At 37.6% G+C, this 14,030-nt stretch overlaps 1 protein-coding gene across 1 annotated transcript in view; it reads right to left on the bottom strand.

Annotated features, from left to right (window-relative positions):
* LOC107095987 (ELKS/Rab6-interacting/CAST family member 1-like) overlaps positions 1-14,030 on the bottom strand; it is a 53,026-nt gene that overhangs the window by 28,055 nt on the left and 10,941 nt on the right. Inside the window, exons 2-4 of the mRNA XM_015392410.1 lie at positions 8,667-9,415; positions 5,207-5,284; positions 4,882-5,037 (exon numbers count right to left, since the gene is read on the bottom strand). Of these exons, the coding sequence (XP_015247896.1) occupies positions 4,882-5,037; positions 5,207-5,284; positions 8,667-9,161 (729 nt within the window). The 5' untranslated portion in view covers positions 9,162-9,415. The remainder of the gene's footprint in view (positions 1-4,881; positions 5,038-5,206; positions 5,285-8,666; positions 9,416-14,030) is intronic.

Raw genomic sequence — 14,030 nt, 5'->3', positions numbered from 1 at the left:
ATCATTCGATTTCATCCTGGACACTACAGAAAATGGGCTTAAAGTGTAAAAAACCGAACTTCTCCTTTAAGGTTAGGATTAGGGTCACGGTTAGGCTGTAGAAAAAGGTTAGCAATGAATGGAAGTCAATAGAAAGTCCCCACGAGGATATAGAAACATGCTTGCAGTGTATGTACAGATACACGTGTAATGCTTTGTCTTTCTGTTTATTTTCAATCAAAGCTGACCATTAAGAAGCTTAACTGTATTATCATTATTTATATTATAAGCTATTATATCTATATAGGGCGTCAATAACTTCCTATTCTTTTCTCCAAACCTTATGACACTCAATGAAGATGCCAACAAGTAATGGAGAAGTATAAATTACTAATATATTTAACAAACTAGGTATTTTATGGTCTAAGAGGTCTTATTGTGAATGATAAAGATTAATGCCAACACTGGATGTGTTCTTTTTTCTGTTTTTATATCAGGCAAAGGAACTAACAATAAGAACTAGCTGGTTGGCCAACTTGCTAACTGTTTCACCGAGGTATGGCTTTCATATTTAAATAAATAAAACCAAAAAGAGTGAAATCAGGAGGGATACCGGGACAGCATCTGTCCTACCATCACATACATAAACATTTTGACATTGCTAAATTCTAGCAGTTCTATCTTTCAGGCCACTAACACGCCAACATGACAAGCTTGAAACAAAGCACAGCTGTAAAAGCCCTGCTGTTTAATGTTAAGTACTGTATGGTGTAGAGTCTGGCAGGCTGTGGGCTGATCATCTTATACAGCTCCTAGGAAACTTGTAAGAGTGGCATTGTGCCCAGACACACCAGACACTGGATACTGGATCTTCCAGATGAACAATGATGAACAACTATGGACAGATGAAGACGAACACAGGCCTTCTTCTGCGGGAATCCCTAAAATGTCAACTTATATAAATCTGTGGGGCAAGCTAAGGAGCAGGGCATTGCAACCTGGTGAAATGTTATAGGAGAAGACAAAGTGCTGCTGGGAAAAAGTCTTTCCAGTAAAGGTATTAATTTGCAACGACATTAATTTTCAGAAAAAAATATATGTTTAATACATTTCTTTAAATTAATAGTTGGATTTTTAATAAATATTTAGCTTAGGATTTACTTTTACAGCTTTTAGTCATTTGTACCAAAAATGAATAGGGAACTTTGACGTAATTAATCAGCATAGTTGAGTGTGAATATTTTACAGGATATTATAGAGACCAAGTAAATGTGAGATTAAAAATGTCCAGTCTGCTTTTTAAATTTATGCAAAAAAGGGCAAAAGAGAGAATTGATAAAAGAAGAAAAAGATAAAGAGAAGCTGGAGGAAAAGAGAAGAAGATAATGAGTCAGACATGAAGGAGGAGGTGGAAGTGGAGAAATGTGGAGGGAGGAAAAAAGGCAGAGGGTGGAGAAGAGAAGAGTCCTCCTCAGCGGGGGAGTAAGTTGGCTTTTATGTGTCTGGACTCATATTTATTAAAATTTCTGGAAGGTGATTTAATCCTATTTCTAACACCAAGATGACGGCAACGACTGAGTGGGGAGGACAGAGTAAGGAGAGCCGGCGCTAAACGAAGAGAAGGTTCAAGCCTGGAAAGTGGAAATAATGAAGAAAAAGGTGAAAGCAAGAAATAGAAAACTCTCCAGAGAGAATATTTCTTAATTGTTGCAACATGTGTGATTATTCTCTGTTAAAGCACAGAATAAACATCCAGAGGGAAAAGAGTCTGCATTTGAGGGCAGCACTATCAGCTCCTATGTGAGACTTAATTCATTAACGATTTGTGCATCTGATCATCTTCACTGAAGGCTTCACTCTAACTCAATGCATTTGCAAGAAACATCTACATATCATACAAATGGAAATGCATTCCTACTAGTACTATACATGAAATAAATGAACATGATTGTTAGATACACATGCCACTAAGCAACTAAAAAAGCAATATGTTGAAAGGTCTAAAGAAAGCTTTCTGAAGTGGATTCCCAGTGATGATGTGAGAAACGAGGCGCTGTGGCTGCAGCGAGCGTGTGTGCATGTCATCTCTTGTATAATATTTCAGCCTGCTGCCAGACAAGCAGAGTCTCTGTCTCATCCAGATGGCTGCAGCACCAACAGACAGCTGGGAGTCCCCAAACCAGGCCGCGCTGCCTCATCTGTGGCTCCTCACTCACAGCAGTGAGACAAATCCACCAACACCGTCCATTTAAATAAGCCCTGCCTGCAGCCGTGGCGGCAGGCTGACACTGGATCACGCTAAAATCATTTTCAATCTGTTATCTCTAACTTTCATTTGTAGGGGGATAATCCTGACAAATTAATGCAATAATCCCACATCATTCTGAACCTAAAGGAGAGCATTTTATTTTTTCTTAAACTCGGAGAAGAAAGAAAAGAAAAAGGAAATTCTGATTGCTATTAGCCATATAGAGAAACATTGAAGAAGATGAGCCCTGATGTATTCAGAAACCAGGCTGAACTGTATGAATCAATTTATCAATTTATAAATCAATTTAACACTTGTAGTTTGATTTACTTGTATTTCTAAATGATTGAATTTACTGCACCTATTTGTTTACTCTTATTTAGGGGTGAAATAATTAAACGGATTAATCCGATTATTGAAATAATCGTCTACTAATTTAGTAATGGATTAATTAAACTGGAGTATAGAGACTGTAAAACATCTCTATAGTGGACAGAGCGACCCACTTAGAGCAGGAATTATACCGAAATTGTAAAAAAAATTTTTTAAAATTTTGGCTTTAAGGTTAAAAAAATTTTTTTTTTCGTCTATCAGTATTCTCTATCCAGAACTCCTCAGGTAGAAAAGATTTAGTTTCACATGGTTTAATTTAGTAAAACCTTTTAATTGATTAATTGAAAAAAAATAATCAACAGATTAATCGATTTGCAAAATAATCATTAGTTGCACCCCTACTTTTATTGTTATAAAAAATAAGTCTAAGTCAGCTGTCCTAATTAAAGGCAGATTTTTTTCTCTGTTTATTGATTTATAATCTTTTTTTATAATTACTATGATTTGTATTATTATCAGTCATCTTAATTTGAACCGTTTCTGTTTGGATTGTCCATCTCTCCTGCACATCCTCATCCTCAAATCCTTCCTTTCAACATTACATCTGTTAACCAGAGCTCTCAGGGCAGCGTTTTACTCTCCGTTCCAAGCCCTGTTTACCTCATTATTCATCTCCTGTCTGGATCGTCATTGTTGCCTTGTTATCGTTTCCTGTTCAAGCAAAGAGCTTCATCTTTGTGTTCCCCTCATTAAACCTGAAAGTGACTTAACTTGAACTTTGTGCAGCAAAATTTTAAAATAAAGAAAAATGCACACCACTTTGCAAACAATCCGTACACTGAAAAATGTTAGCTGCAGTATCATGCTCTGGGGATTTTTTTCTGTAGAAGAAATGGGAAGGCTGGTATAAGTCTAGATAGATAGAGCATATTCAAGTGTTAGAATGGCCCAGGTAGAATTCAGGTGAGAAGCCGCGGCAATCTCTAGTGTATTTAGAGCTGGTAGAAACCTGGTAAATACCTGCAAAGTGTTCATTAAGGTGGGCTAAATGCATGCTGCACTTTTTAGATTTCACTTCACAATTTGAACGACTTTCTGTTGGTCTTCTGAGTCTTGATAAAACGTCACCAAAGGTACACTATGACTGACTTTCTACAAACTCCAATCTGCTGTTAAGCAACAATGCAGGCAAAAAGCAAAATCGTCAAAACTTGAACCCTTTCAGTGAAAAGAAATTACAAGGAGATTGGAACAATATAACTGATTAAAGGTGTAATATAAGGTGTAATAGCCACACATCTCTAATAAATACATGTTGATGAGGTCTAATCACACCACTGATACAAAAAACTAGGGCTGAAACAATTAATCGGATTAATTGTGATTAACTGGTTATTGAAATAATTGTCAACTAATTTAGTAATAGATTCATCTTTAACTGGTTTATATAGTTTAGACTATAAAATAGGCCTTTAACTGACAAAGCAACCCACTTAGAGCAGTAATTATACCAAGATTGTACAAATTATACAAACATTTTGCATTCAAAATATTTCGTTCATCAATATTCTCTACCCAGAACTCCTCAAGTGGAAAAGTTTTAGTTTCATCTGGTTTAATTTCGTAAAAAAATCTTCTTCAAGGAACCTTTTGTACCTTGTGTAAACACACATTTGCTTAGGATGGTCTTCGACTGTTCTAGTTAAACAGTTCAACTGAAACATCATTACTTCAACTTTTTTATGTTTTTAATGTTATTTTTTGTTTCTGCATTTTTTATTTTATTTATTTATCTATTTATTTATTTTTTGTTTTTTCCTACTTGCTTTGATTCTGTTTTATTTTCCTATATTTTAATCATGTAAAGCACTTTGCATTGTCTTTGTACTGAATTGTGCTATACAAATAAATTTGCCTTGCCTTGCCTTTTGCTATCAGAATAATAATCGACAGATAAATCGATTTGCAAAACAATCGTTAGTTGCAGCCCTAAAACAAGACCTCATGCCTTTATTTTTACCTGTACATTACCTGAGAGCATGGGTTCCAGTTAGGTTGGAAATAATTAATTTCTATCCCATTTAATGGTTTTTTAGCTCTTCAAATTAGTCTTAATTTCTGCCACCGTCTCCATCTTGTAGTTTAGGCTTATATCTGAAATGGTCCTACTCACTCATAAAGGCTTGAATAAAGGCTTCCTGTTGTTCTATGTTCTCTGTTTAATATAATGCAAATGTCTGTATGTTATTAAGGAATGTGGCTTTTCCTTTATTTTTCTATAAAGACAGAAAACAGTCACACAAACAGGTTTATATTCCTACCTGTGTCTCCTCCTGCACCACCCTGTACTGTTCCTTCCACACAGCCATCTTTGTTGCTTCATCTTTTCTCACCGCTCTCTCTTTCTTCAGCTCTGGACTCCAGAATGTCTTTATGGAGTTCATAGAGGAGCTCAATTTGGACTCTTTGGCCTCCAGCTGCATAAAAACAACAAAAAACATCCATTAAATTAATCTGGGCGCTCATTTCCAACAAAAGATGTCAATAATAATCTCAGTTGTTATCAGATAAGACAATAGAATTTTCCAACAGAAGGTGAACGTAAAGTGAACATTAAAAATAATAAAAATAGAAATGCAGGCTTACTTCTCTGCGCAGCAGTTCGTTTTCTCTAAGAACTTCTCTCAACTGCGTTTGCAGGTCGGACATTGCCCCGTCTCTGACCTGGAAAAACACAAAAGATTTTTTTTTTTTAAATTAAACAAATTTCATTGCTCTGCTACAACATCTAATACAGTAGTATCTAAGTCCAGTCCTCGAGAGCTGCCATCCCTCCCATTTAAATGCATCTCTTCCACAACACACCTGGATTTAATGAGCAAGTTGTTACCAGGCCTCTGCTGGGCTGAATGACATCATTTTTGGGGGGTTGCTTTTATTTAATTTTCCTCTGACTAATACTATAAACTATAGTTTAAACTAAGTTATGCAAATGATTAAAATAATAATAACCTTAGATTAATAACTCTAGGTTTACATGGTTCAGATTCGCTATAATAATGAAAACTCTAAAATAGGAGAGGAAGCTGAAAGTGAATCAAAAGATGCTTCAAAGGTTGATCTGTATAGGATGTAAAAATCCAATTGAAGGGATTTTTGTTTAGAATACTTAATCCTTAATTCTGCACAGGAAGTCTAACCTGTTTGGCTCTGCATGGCTCTCTACATACTCTGTAACCTATACACCTAAAAACAGTTCATGATTAAAATTTCTTCCGTGTTGTATTTTCGTACCCCTCCCTTGGTGACCTCTCTATTTTGATTGCTTTTCACTGTGCTCGTTGCGATTTTTATTTATTTATCTTCCTTTTTTTCTCTCTCTCTCTCTCTCTCTCTCTATATATATATATATATATATATATATGTTAATTACTTTTTTTATTGGTTATATTGCCTATTTTTTGTGTTGATGTTGTATTCTGGAAAATCTTATCAAAAATAAAGTACAAAAAAATATTAAAAAAAATACTTAATCCTAATCTATTACAAGGAAACTTTCAACAGACGCCGGTTGCAGATGTTTTCTGTTCTGTTTGTAACGTTAAAGTCCATTTATGGAGATAAAGCAGCTGAAACCTTGGCAAGTCATGACTCAGCAAACATTTTTGATCAGTAGAGAAAGAATTAAAGGGTTTACTGCACAGCATATTTCAGTATTTATGAGAAAATGTTGAATTCTTTATCCACCCTGACAGGAACATCTTATTAAAGACTTAAAAATATCTTGGATTTATTTTTCATGAACAAACAAAGTCTATTCTGGCTCTGTTAAAATCCTGCCAGGTTCAAACTTTAATGAATGACACAAGTTAATGGAATGGTGGTTAATCAAAAGCTGTATTTTTGTTTTGTCTTGCATGTGATCACATGCTAATAAAGGAGGAGAGCTACTTCTGGAGAGGATGAGCTTTCAGGTTATGAGTCATGGTGCAGAGGTAGTGCGAGGGCAGACCTTACATATGCTGTATGAATGCCCACACTGTTCTTGTTTTACTCAGCTTAAAGGTGGTTTAATGAGACAATAACACCTATTAAAGTCAGACCTAAAATCAGTTCAAACATCCCACATCCTGGATTCAAGCAGGGAAAGTGCAAAATTTATCTGCATGACTAAATACCAAGTTGCGCAACCACAAAGGATTCCTTCTTTTATTTTTTATGAGCTGACTGAGGAGGCTTCTGTTGCAAAAGAAACAGTCTAAATAAGGGTCATAGAAACCGTCTTTATCTGCTCAGATAGGGGAGAGTCGGCCTAGTGGGTTAGAGCTGTGCTCTTGTGCTCAAATATCCAGTCGATTCCCACAGCCTCAACTCTGGGTCCCTTAGCAAAACTTTAACCCCTGATTGCTCCCCGGGCGCCGCACAGTGGCAGCCCACTTTCCATAACGCAGAGAACGAACTTCCCCATTGTGGGACATTAAGGGATTTTCTTTTTGTTTTTAGATGACGTTTGAATTTAAATCTTTAAAAAGTGTTTAGCTTCAAGAATATTCTGGTTTCTGTCTGGGTGAGCAAACAAGCCCAGTTTACAGGGATTTATTTAACAAACACAGCAGATATGTATGCATTCATTTATTTTTTATTCAGTTTTTTGTTTTTTTTAGCACATGAGCACAGAAAAATAATTGGTTTTCAAAATTCAAAGTCGGAAACAACTTTGGAGAGCAAACCTTTTCTGCAATTAAACTAAAGATCTAATAGAGTGTTTCTTAAACCAGCTTCTCACATTCAAACACTAAAACTTACCAATAATTGTCTTGTCTCACTCTCCTAACTGAATTTAGGTCCAGACTTTGACTAGGACATTCTCAAAGGACTATGACTCGATACACAGAGTTAAGTTGTAGCTCTATGGGTATATATAATCAATATAATCGTGGTTTTAATCCAGTACTGCCCACTACAGGCTTCATCTATCCACCAACTGAACCCACACCATGATGCTCCCACCAACATGTTGGCCTCCAAAGTGTTTCCTGATGAAAAGCTTTAATTTTTTTTCCTCATCTGAGCAGAGAACCTTTTTACTATCTTTACTCTGCGATCCTTAAAGGTATAGAAGACAATCTTTTATTTACAGGTGGATCTTCTAAATAAGTGGTCCTCCTAATTGTCAATCATTCTGGTGATATGTTTACGTAAGGCCGTCATATGTTCTCGTCCCGTTAGCTATCTTAATTTTCACACGCGTACTTTCACGCATACATCTGGGGTGAGCTACGGTTTCAGACAGTCATTGAAGCTCACCTTTCTCACCGCCATTCATTGAAAATGGCCGACGGTCGTAAGAGAAAACGTGTCTACGAAGTGTATGAGAAGAAAAGAAACCCTCAGAAGAGGCAGATATATCCCAGAATGCTTTGCACAAAGTACTATGGGATTTGCTGTCACAGTGACCCGCTGTCGCCATAGGTTGTGGATACTTGACAGCAGCGACTAATAACAAAGATGGCGCAGGCACCACGCGGAGGAGGAGGTGTTACGTGACCAAGGTAGCAAAAAGTAGAGATCATCAGTCTGAACGGTCAGTTAACTGAGTTTGCTATAGAGTCCACTATATAGTCCCCACTGTATGTGGACACAGTAAGCTTGCATGAGCTATGAGAGCAGCACATTTTAAATAGGGCGTGCACTAGGACCAAGGGGCTTGTGCATGCTCTTGCACGCATATTTTTTCTTTTAAGTTGAGAGGGCGGGTTTTTTAGGAAATTATCCACAACACTTTTAAGGAATAGCATGTTCCTCTTGGCTATTTCATTGAATATTACTTTCACTGTCCACACAGATCTGAGGTTTTTGAACCAAGGGATCTTAATCCACTTTAAACCCCTTTTCAACTTTCCTTCTGTGCTCCTGATGCTCGTTGCTCAGTGATATTCCTTCACAAACCTTGAAGTTCCTTCATAGAGCAGCTGACTGCTTCTCTATGATTTCAAAAAATTGAAATCCAGGTCTAAATTTTCTTCTATTCCATGTATTCTATGCATTATTTTATGGAATAAATCTGATTGAAGGTTTAAACTGTGAAATCTCGGCAGTGCCCTACCTGTCTCATAGAGTGAGGAACAGTAGCTGCCTGTTGAGGCTGGTTTTGCAGCTCCCCCCCGAAAGCTATGGCGTCACTGGGCATGATGGCCCCACTGCTCCCTGCTCCTCCACCTGTGTTTATGTTCGGGCTGCTCCCCATCACCGCTGCCCTCACCCCATAGGGCAGCCTGGCCCCCGCTCTGCCCAGAGTCATGGTGCTTTTAGGTGTGCCAGGATTCAGCCCGCTGCCCATGCTTCCGACCGGATCTTCAGCTGTGTCGGTGAAGTACATGGGTCCCCCGGTGGCGTAGGCAGCGTTCAGAGACTGAATATTCTCCATGGACAGAGTTTTCCCCGTGCCTGTGAGTCCTCCGCTGGAGCTGTTGCTGTTGTCCCGCCGGTGTCCCAAACGAGGGGAACGAGGGAGGCGTGGCGAGCGGCCAGGACTCCCAGAGCTGCTACCGTTGGATCCCACAACGTCCAGCTTGGAGACGGACCTGGAGCTACCGTACATGGTGACAGAGGGACAGCTGGTTTCTATATGCAAGGTTGGAAAGGTAGAGGCCGACACAAGTCCCACTCAAACTGAAAGGTAAAAACAGAAGGCAGTAACTGAAGCTCAGTTCTCAGTGTCTACAGAGCTGTGATCAATGCCTTTCCAACACCCTCTGTAATCCATAAGCTTTGTTGTGAAGTAGCAATCAACAGGCTGATCTCTTTAGATAAAGACAGCGAGTCGATCCACAAAGCCTGGGATGATGGGATCAACTGAAAAGAAAGAGAGACACAAAGAGCCTTGGTTAGGAGAGTTTAGTGGATAAAACGCACAAAAAAAATCCTCCCAGGTCTGGGTTTAATCTCTGAGCATGCACATTTCCTGCAAATTCTACCCCTCCTCACCACAAGAATGAATCAGTAAACATGAATGAAATCTAATCTAGCTGAGCTCTTCAAATAAATCAATCTGACTAACCTTAGCACTGCGAAACTGCTGAGGACGCCTGCTGTCCAACCATTCTGACCACATGATTAAAGATACTGTCCAGCAGCTGCTATACTCTGCAGTGTTAGCATAAACATTTATGACTGATAATCAATGACTATTCATCTATTGTGTGTTTGGGTTTATAATCCTGTTAGAAAAGTTCATCATGTCCAACAACAGCTATCAATCTGTGATGTGAACTCATTTCAATGATTAAGGTAACACAAACAACACAACGTCCGCACAGCATGATGCAGCCACCACTATGCTCACCATGCACATCTGACCATCTTTGCAGTTTTGGAAAGCTTCAATTTTAGTCACTGTTTTGATTTCCGAGAAGGTGGCTCTTTCTTGGTCTCTTTGTTCTGAGTCCACATTTAAGTAAAACTCAACAGCATCTCTTCTCTGAGCAAAATGAAAAAGGTTAAACATTTATTCTAGACAAGACAATGTATGAAAAGTGGAAAGCTGCAACATAAATAGATTAACATACTATCATACAGCCAGTTTTGATTGATCAAAACGGCTGATCTAACACAAATTTCACAATTTTGTATTCGATAGAATAGAACTGGACATGGAGGCTCTAAAAGTCAATGCTTAATATAAATACCAGGGGGGAAAAGATTCGGACACCCTTAAATCCCGTTATAGATATCCTCATTGTTTGGTGGGTGGTTTGCAAATGGTTCCTGAAACCAAAACAATTTTCTTCTTATTTCAACTGATAATTTGGGTGAGAAAGATGAAATCTGTTCTCAGGCCAAATCTTATCCAGCAGGACTAACAAACCAAATTAACGGTAAATATCCAACCAGAATTGGGCTTCTGTGTGGTTCCAAAAAGGGCTGGTCAAACTTGAAAATAATATAAAGGAAATCCTGTTATACAGTATAATGATAACCCAGTCTGTCTATCATTATGATGCTTAGGAGGATAAACTTTGGCTTCACTTACTACTCATTTGATACTGTAGTATACACGACCTGATCACCTTTTGAGCCAAACATGGAAAAATCCAGTATTATAAGCCAAGCTGCCTCCAAGATCGATTTTAGCTACGCATGTGAGCCACTGCAGCAAAATGAATACAACTAAAACTCAGATATTACAGTAATAACCAGGCAGTAATATTACTTGATACTAAACCTTGCTCAGCTTGGCATGACAGATGCTTTAAACCGAAGGTGAAACTAACATCTTGTCCTACTTTTAGCTCCAACAATTATCTGAAAACATGCAGGTCCTCCAGGAGTACTGAAATGACGATTGATCCCTTAACATGGGAAAGAATAAAACAAGATGGTGACGTCACGATTAAAGTAGCCCTTCTTCTTAGACAACAGGACACTGCGACTTACATATATAAAAACTGAATTCACCTGCCACCATCTTGGTACTCCCCAGTTTTACGATGTCGCACCATAAAAATACCTCTAATGTAATGGAATTACCATAACAATGTAATCAGTAAATGTATATTACATGTACATCATCAATTTAGCACATTAGCCACATCGGTAGTGTGTGGTTGTGATATTCTTAATATTAATATTATTATATATATTATTAATATTTTTGGTGTGATGGTTTTTTATAATATGATATATTACATAATTTATAGACTTCATAGACTTCATACTGACTAAGCAATGTAATGTGTATAATTTTTAACTTGAATGACAGTAATCTACTGATGCTATGAAACAGCAAGTGTGTGTCAAAGTGATGAATTTATCTTTATTTTAAAAGCCTTATGCCCCCCTGAAACATCATCGTTGTTCGATGCTGTCACAGACCTTAAGCTTACGTTCCGACCGGTCTAGGGAGTACCAATATGACAGCTGGTGACTTAACAGCACCATGTACTACCAATGGCCTATCAGCAATCCAGTGAATAAATACGGATCAGTGATTACATTTTTCAAGAAGTGACAGAATTTAAATGTTAAAACAATGTGTCTGCAGCTTAAGTAGATGTTTTTAATTGAATTTAACAATTCATTACACAATCTTAACACTGTTGTGTATATATGTATATATATATATATATATATATATATATATATATATATATATATATATATATGGCAAGTGTTGTACATAAAAAAAAGGAAGTAAAATATATATAAAATAAAAATAGATCTTTATATTTCGTTTAGTCATTAAAAAAATTCTGGAGCTGATGCAAAAAAAAACCCATTAAATTTCATACGAATGCTTAAAACACCTGCGTTTGTTGGATAAACTAATAATCTAAGAAGCAACTGATTAAATAAGTTACAATCCCCCTTATTTCCCTATCTTTGAGAAAAATTAGACAAGTCTTTTCTGCAGCAGGGCGATTAGATTAACACTCTTTTGCCCTTTAGTACAAAGTCTTCTGCCTTGGTTGATGGGTTTTCTGATAATACTTTCTGACAGGAAATTCCAAACAAAAGATCATGTCAATGCTCTAATTTCCCAGGTTTCCCAAAGCATCCGATTTGTGCAGGCTTGAGGTTTGAAATGTGTTCAGATCAACAGTAGAGCAACTGTTCTTTTTGTCTGAAGTGAGTAAACAATCAAGCCCTTGATGTATCCTTGAAGAAAACGATCAGTGAACATGGGAGCCGTCCGACACACAAACTGGTGATCCGTACCCTGATTCTCCCCTTGGGAAGTATCTTATGGTAGATACAGCAGAGCTAAACAAGGATACTTTTAAACGTGATAAATAATCAGTGGAAAAATTCAGCTCTTTAACATTCAAAACCCACAGATTTTTTTTATTTTTTCCAACCAAGGTGATCTGTGAGCAGCGAGACATTAAAGCCAAACACACCCTTTCACTTGGACGCCACGTAAACAGGGACCATCTGCTCCATCTCTCCTCAGGCCAAAAAACACACACCTGGAAAGAAGGAGGCCAGGACCCTGCGTCCAACACACAGTTTCACACAGAGAAAAGGATTTTCAGGATTATATGTTCAGATCCACACGGTCAGGGGAAAGAAATAGGATATGTAGAAATATGTACAGAAGAAATAAATAACATAAAAACACATGGTCTTTTTGGAAAATTGAGATTTCCAACAAGATGTGTTTTTATGTTATTTATTTCTAGACTTCTGTGATTCTAAATCACCTTAAGCCCTTTAGACAAGTATAAATGCAAAGATTCATAATTAATTGGCCACTAAAATGATGGCAAACCATATGGAATAAAAAATAAACTATCAACTGGATGGATGGGTGGGTGGAAAAGCAGACAGGTGGAAATTTAAAATGTTTTCCATACCGTTCATCAATAAATTATACATTGAATAGGAATTTATTGCGTATTTGCATAAAAAGAGCAGCATGCATTGTTTGGGGGTTTGCTTTCCCTCCTCCCCTTAGGACCCACTGACCTGTAGATAACATAAACGCTCACGTCCTAATTTTCTTTATAGCGCCTAAAGATACAAAGTGTTGGGCCCCCCACCCCCAGCAAGTCACATTTTTACCACATGGTTATAAAAAACATACAATCGTCTTTTTATTTTCCCTGACTGGAGGAAATCACAGTAACCACAACTGGCGGCGGTGTTCAGCTTGAAGTTTGAGAGTCACATGAAGAAACCCAGAGCGTGTAAAACAGGTGGAGGACTTTTATCTACGGTTTTAGAAGCTGACTGGACCCTGGGGTTGTCAGCAGTCCGATCAATAAAGGGACAAACGGTCCAAAGACAGAGAAACTACTTATGGCGCAAGTAGAATCATGAGATCCAACACCAATGTTGGTGAAAGGTTTACTCACAACTTACTTCTTTTACACCAATTTTTGAGATAATAACAGATTTTCGTTGCTAGCTAAGTTGTGTTTCTTGACATTAAATGCTTCTGTTATACAAAGGTACTCCTGAGCCTTTGCAAACCAACATTAAGTACTAGCTAATAGCAGCACTATATGCTCAGGCAGATAGCTTGCAAACAGATGTCTTACATACACGGTGAGGAAATTAAGTATTTGAATTTCTCCCTCTTAGAAATATTGGAGGGGTCTGAAATTATCATCATCGGTGCATGTCTACTGTCAGAGACATAATCTAAAAAAATCCAGAAATCACAATATATGATTTTTAAGTATCAGCTGCAAATAAGTATTTGAACACCTGTCTATCAGCTAGAATTCTTACCTTCATAATCCTGTTAGTCTGCCTTCAAAATGTCCACCTCCACACCATTTATTATTCTAAATTAGATGCACCTGTTGGAGGTCGTTAGCTGCATAAAGACACCTGTCCACCCCATACAATCAGTAAGAATCCAACTGCCAGTGTTGGGCACGTTACTGTACTTTGTAAAAATAATTAGTTATAGTTACTTGTCCCAAAAAGTAACTGAGTTTCTCCACAATAATTAAGTAAGTAG

Source organism: Cyprinodon variegatus, unplaced genomic scaffold, assembly GCF_000732505.1.
Source record: "Cyprinodon variegatus isolate N-32 unplaced genomic scaffold, C_variegatus-1.0 Scaffold590, whole genome shotgun sequence".
Taxonomy (NCBI): domain Eukaryota; kingdom Metazoa; phylum Chordata; class Actinopteri; order Cyprinodontiformes; family Cyprinodontidae; genus Cyprinodon; species Cyprinodon variegatus.
This window is presented reverse-complemented; position numbering and strand designations above follow the sequence as displayed.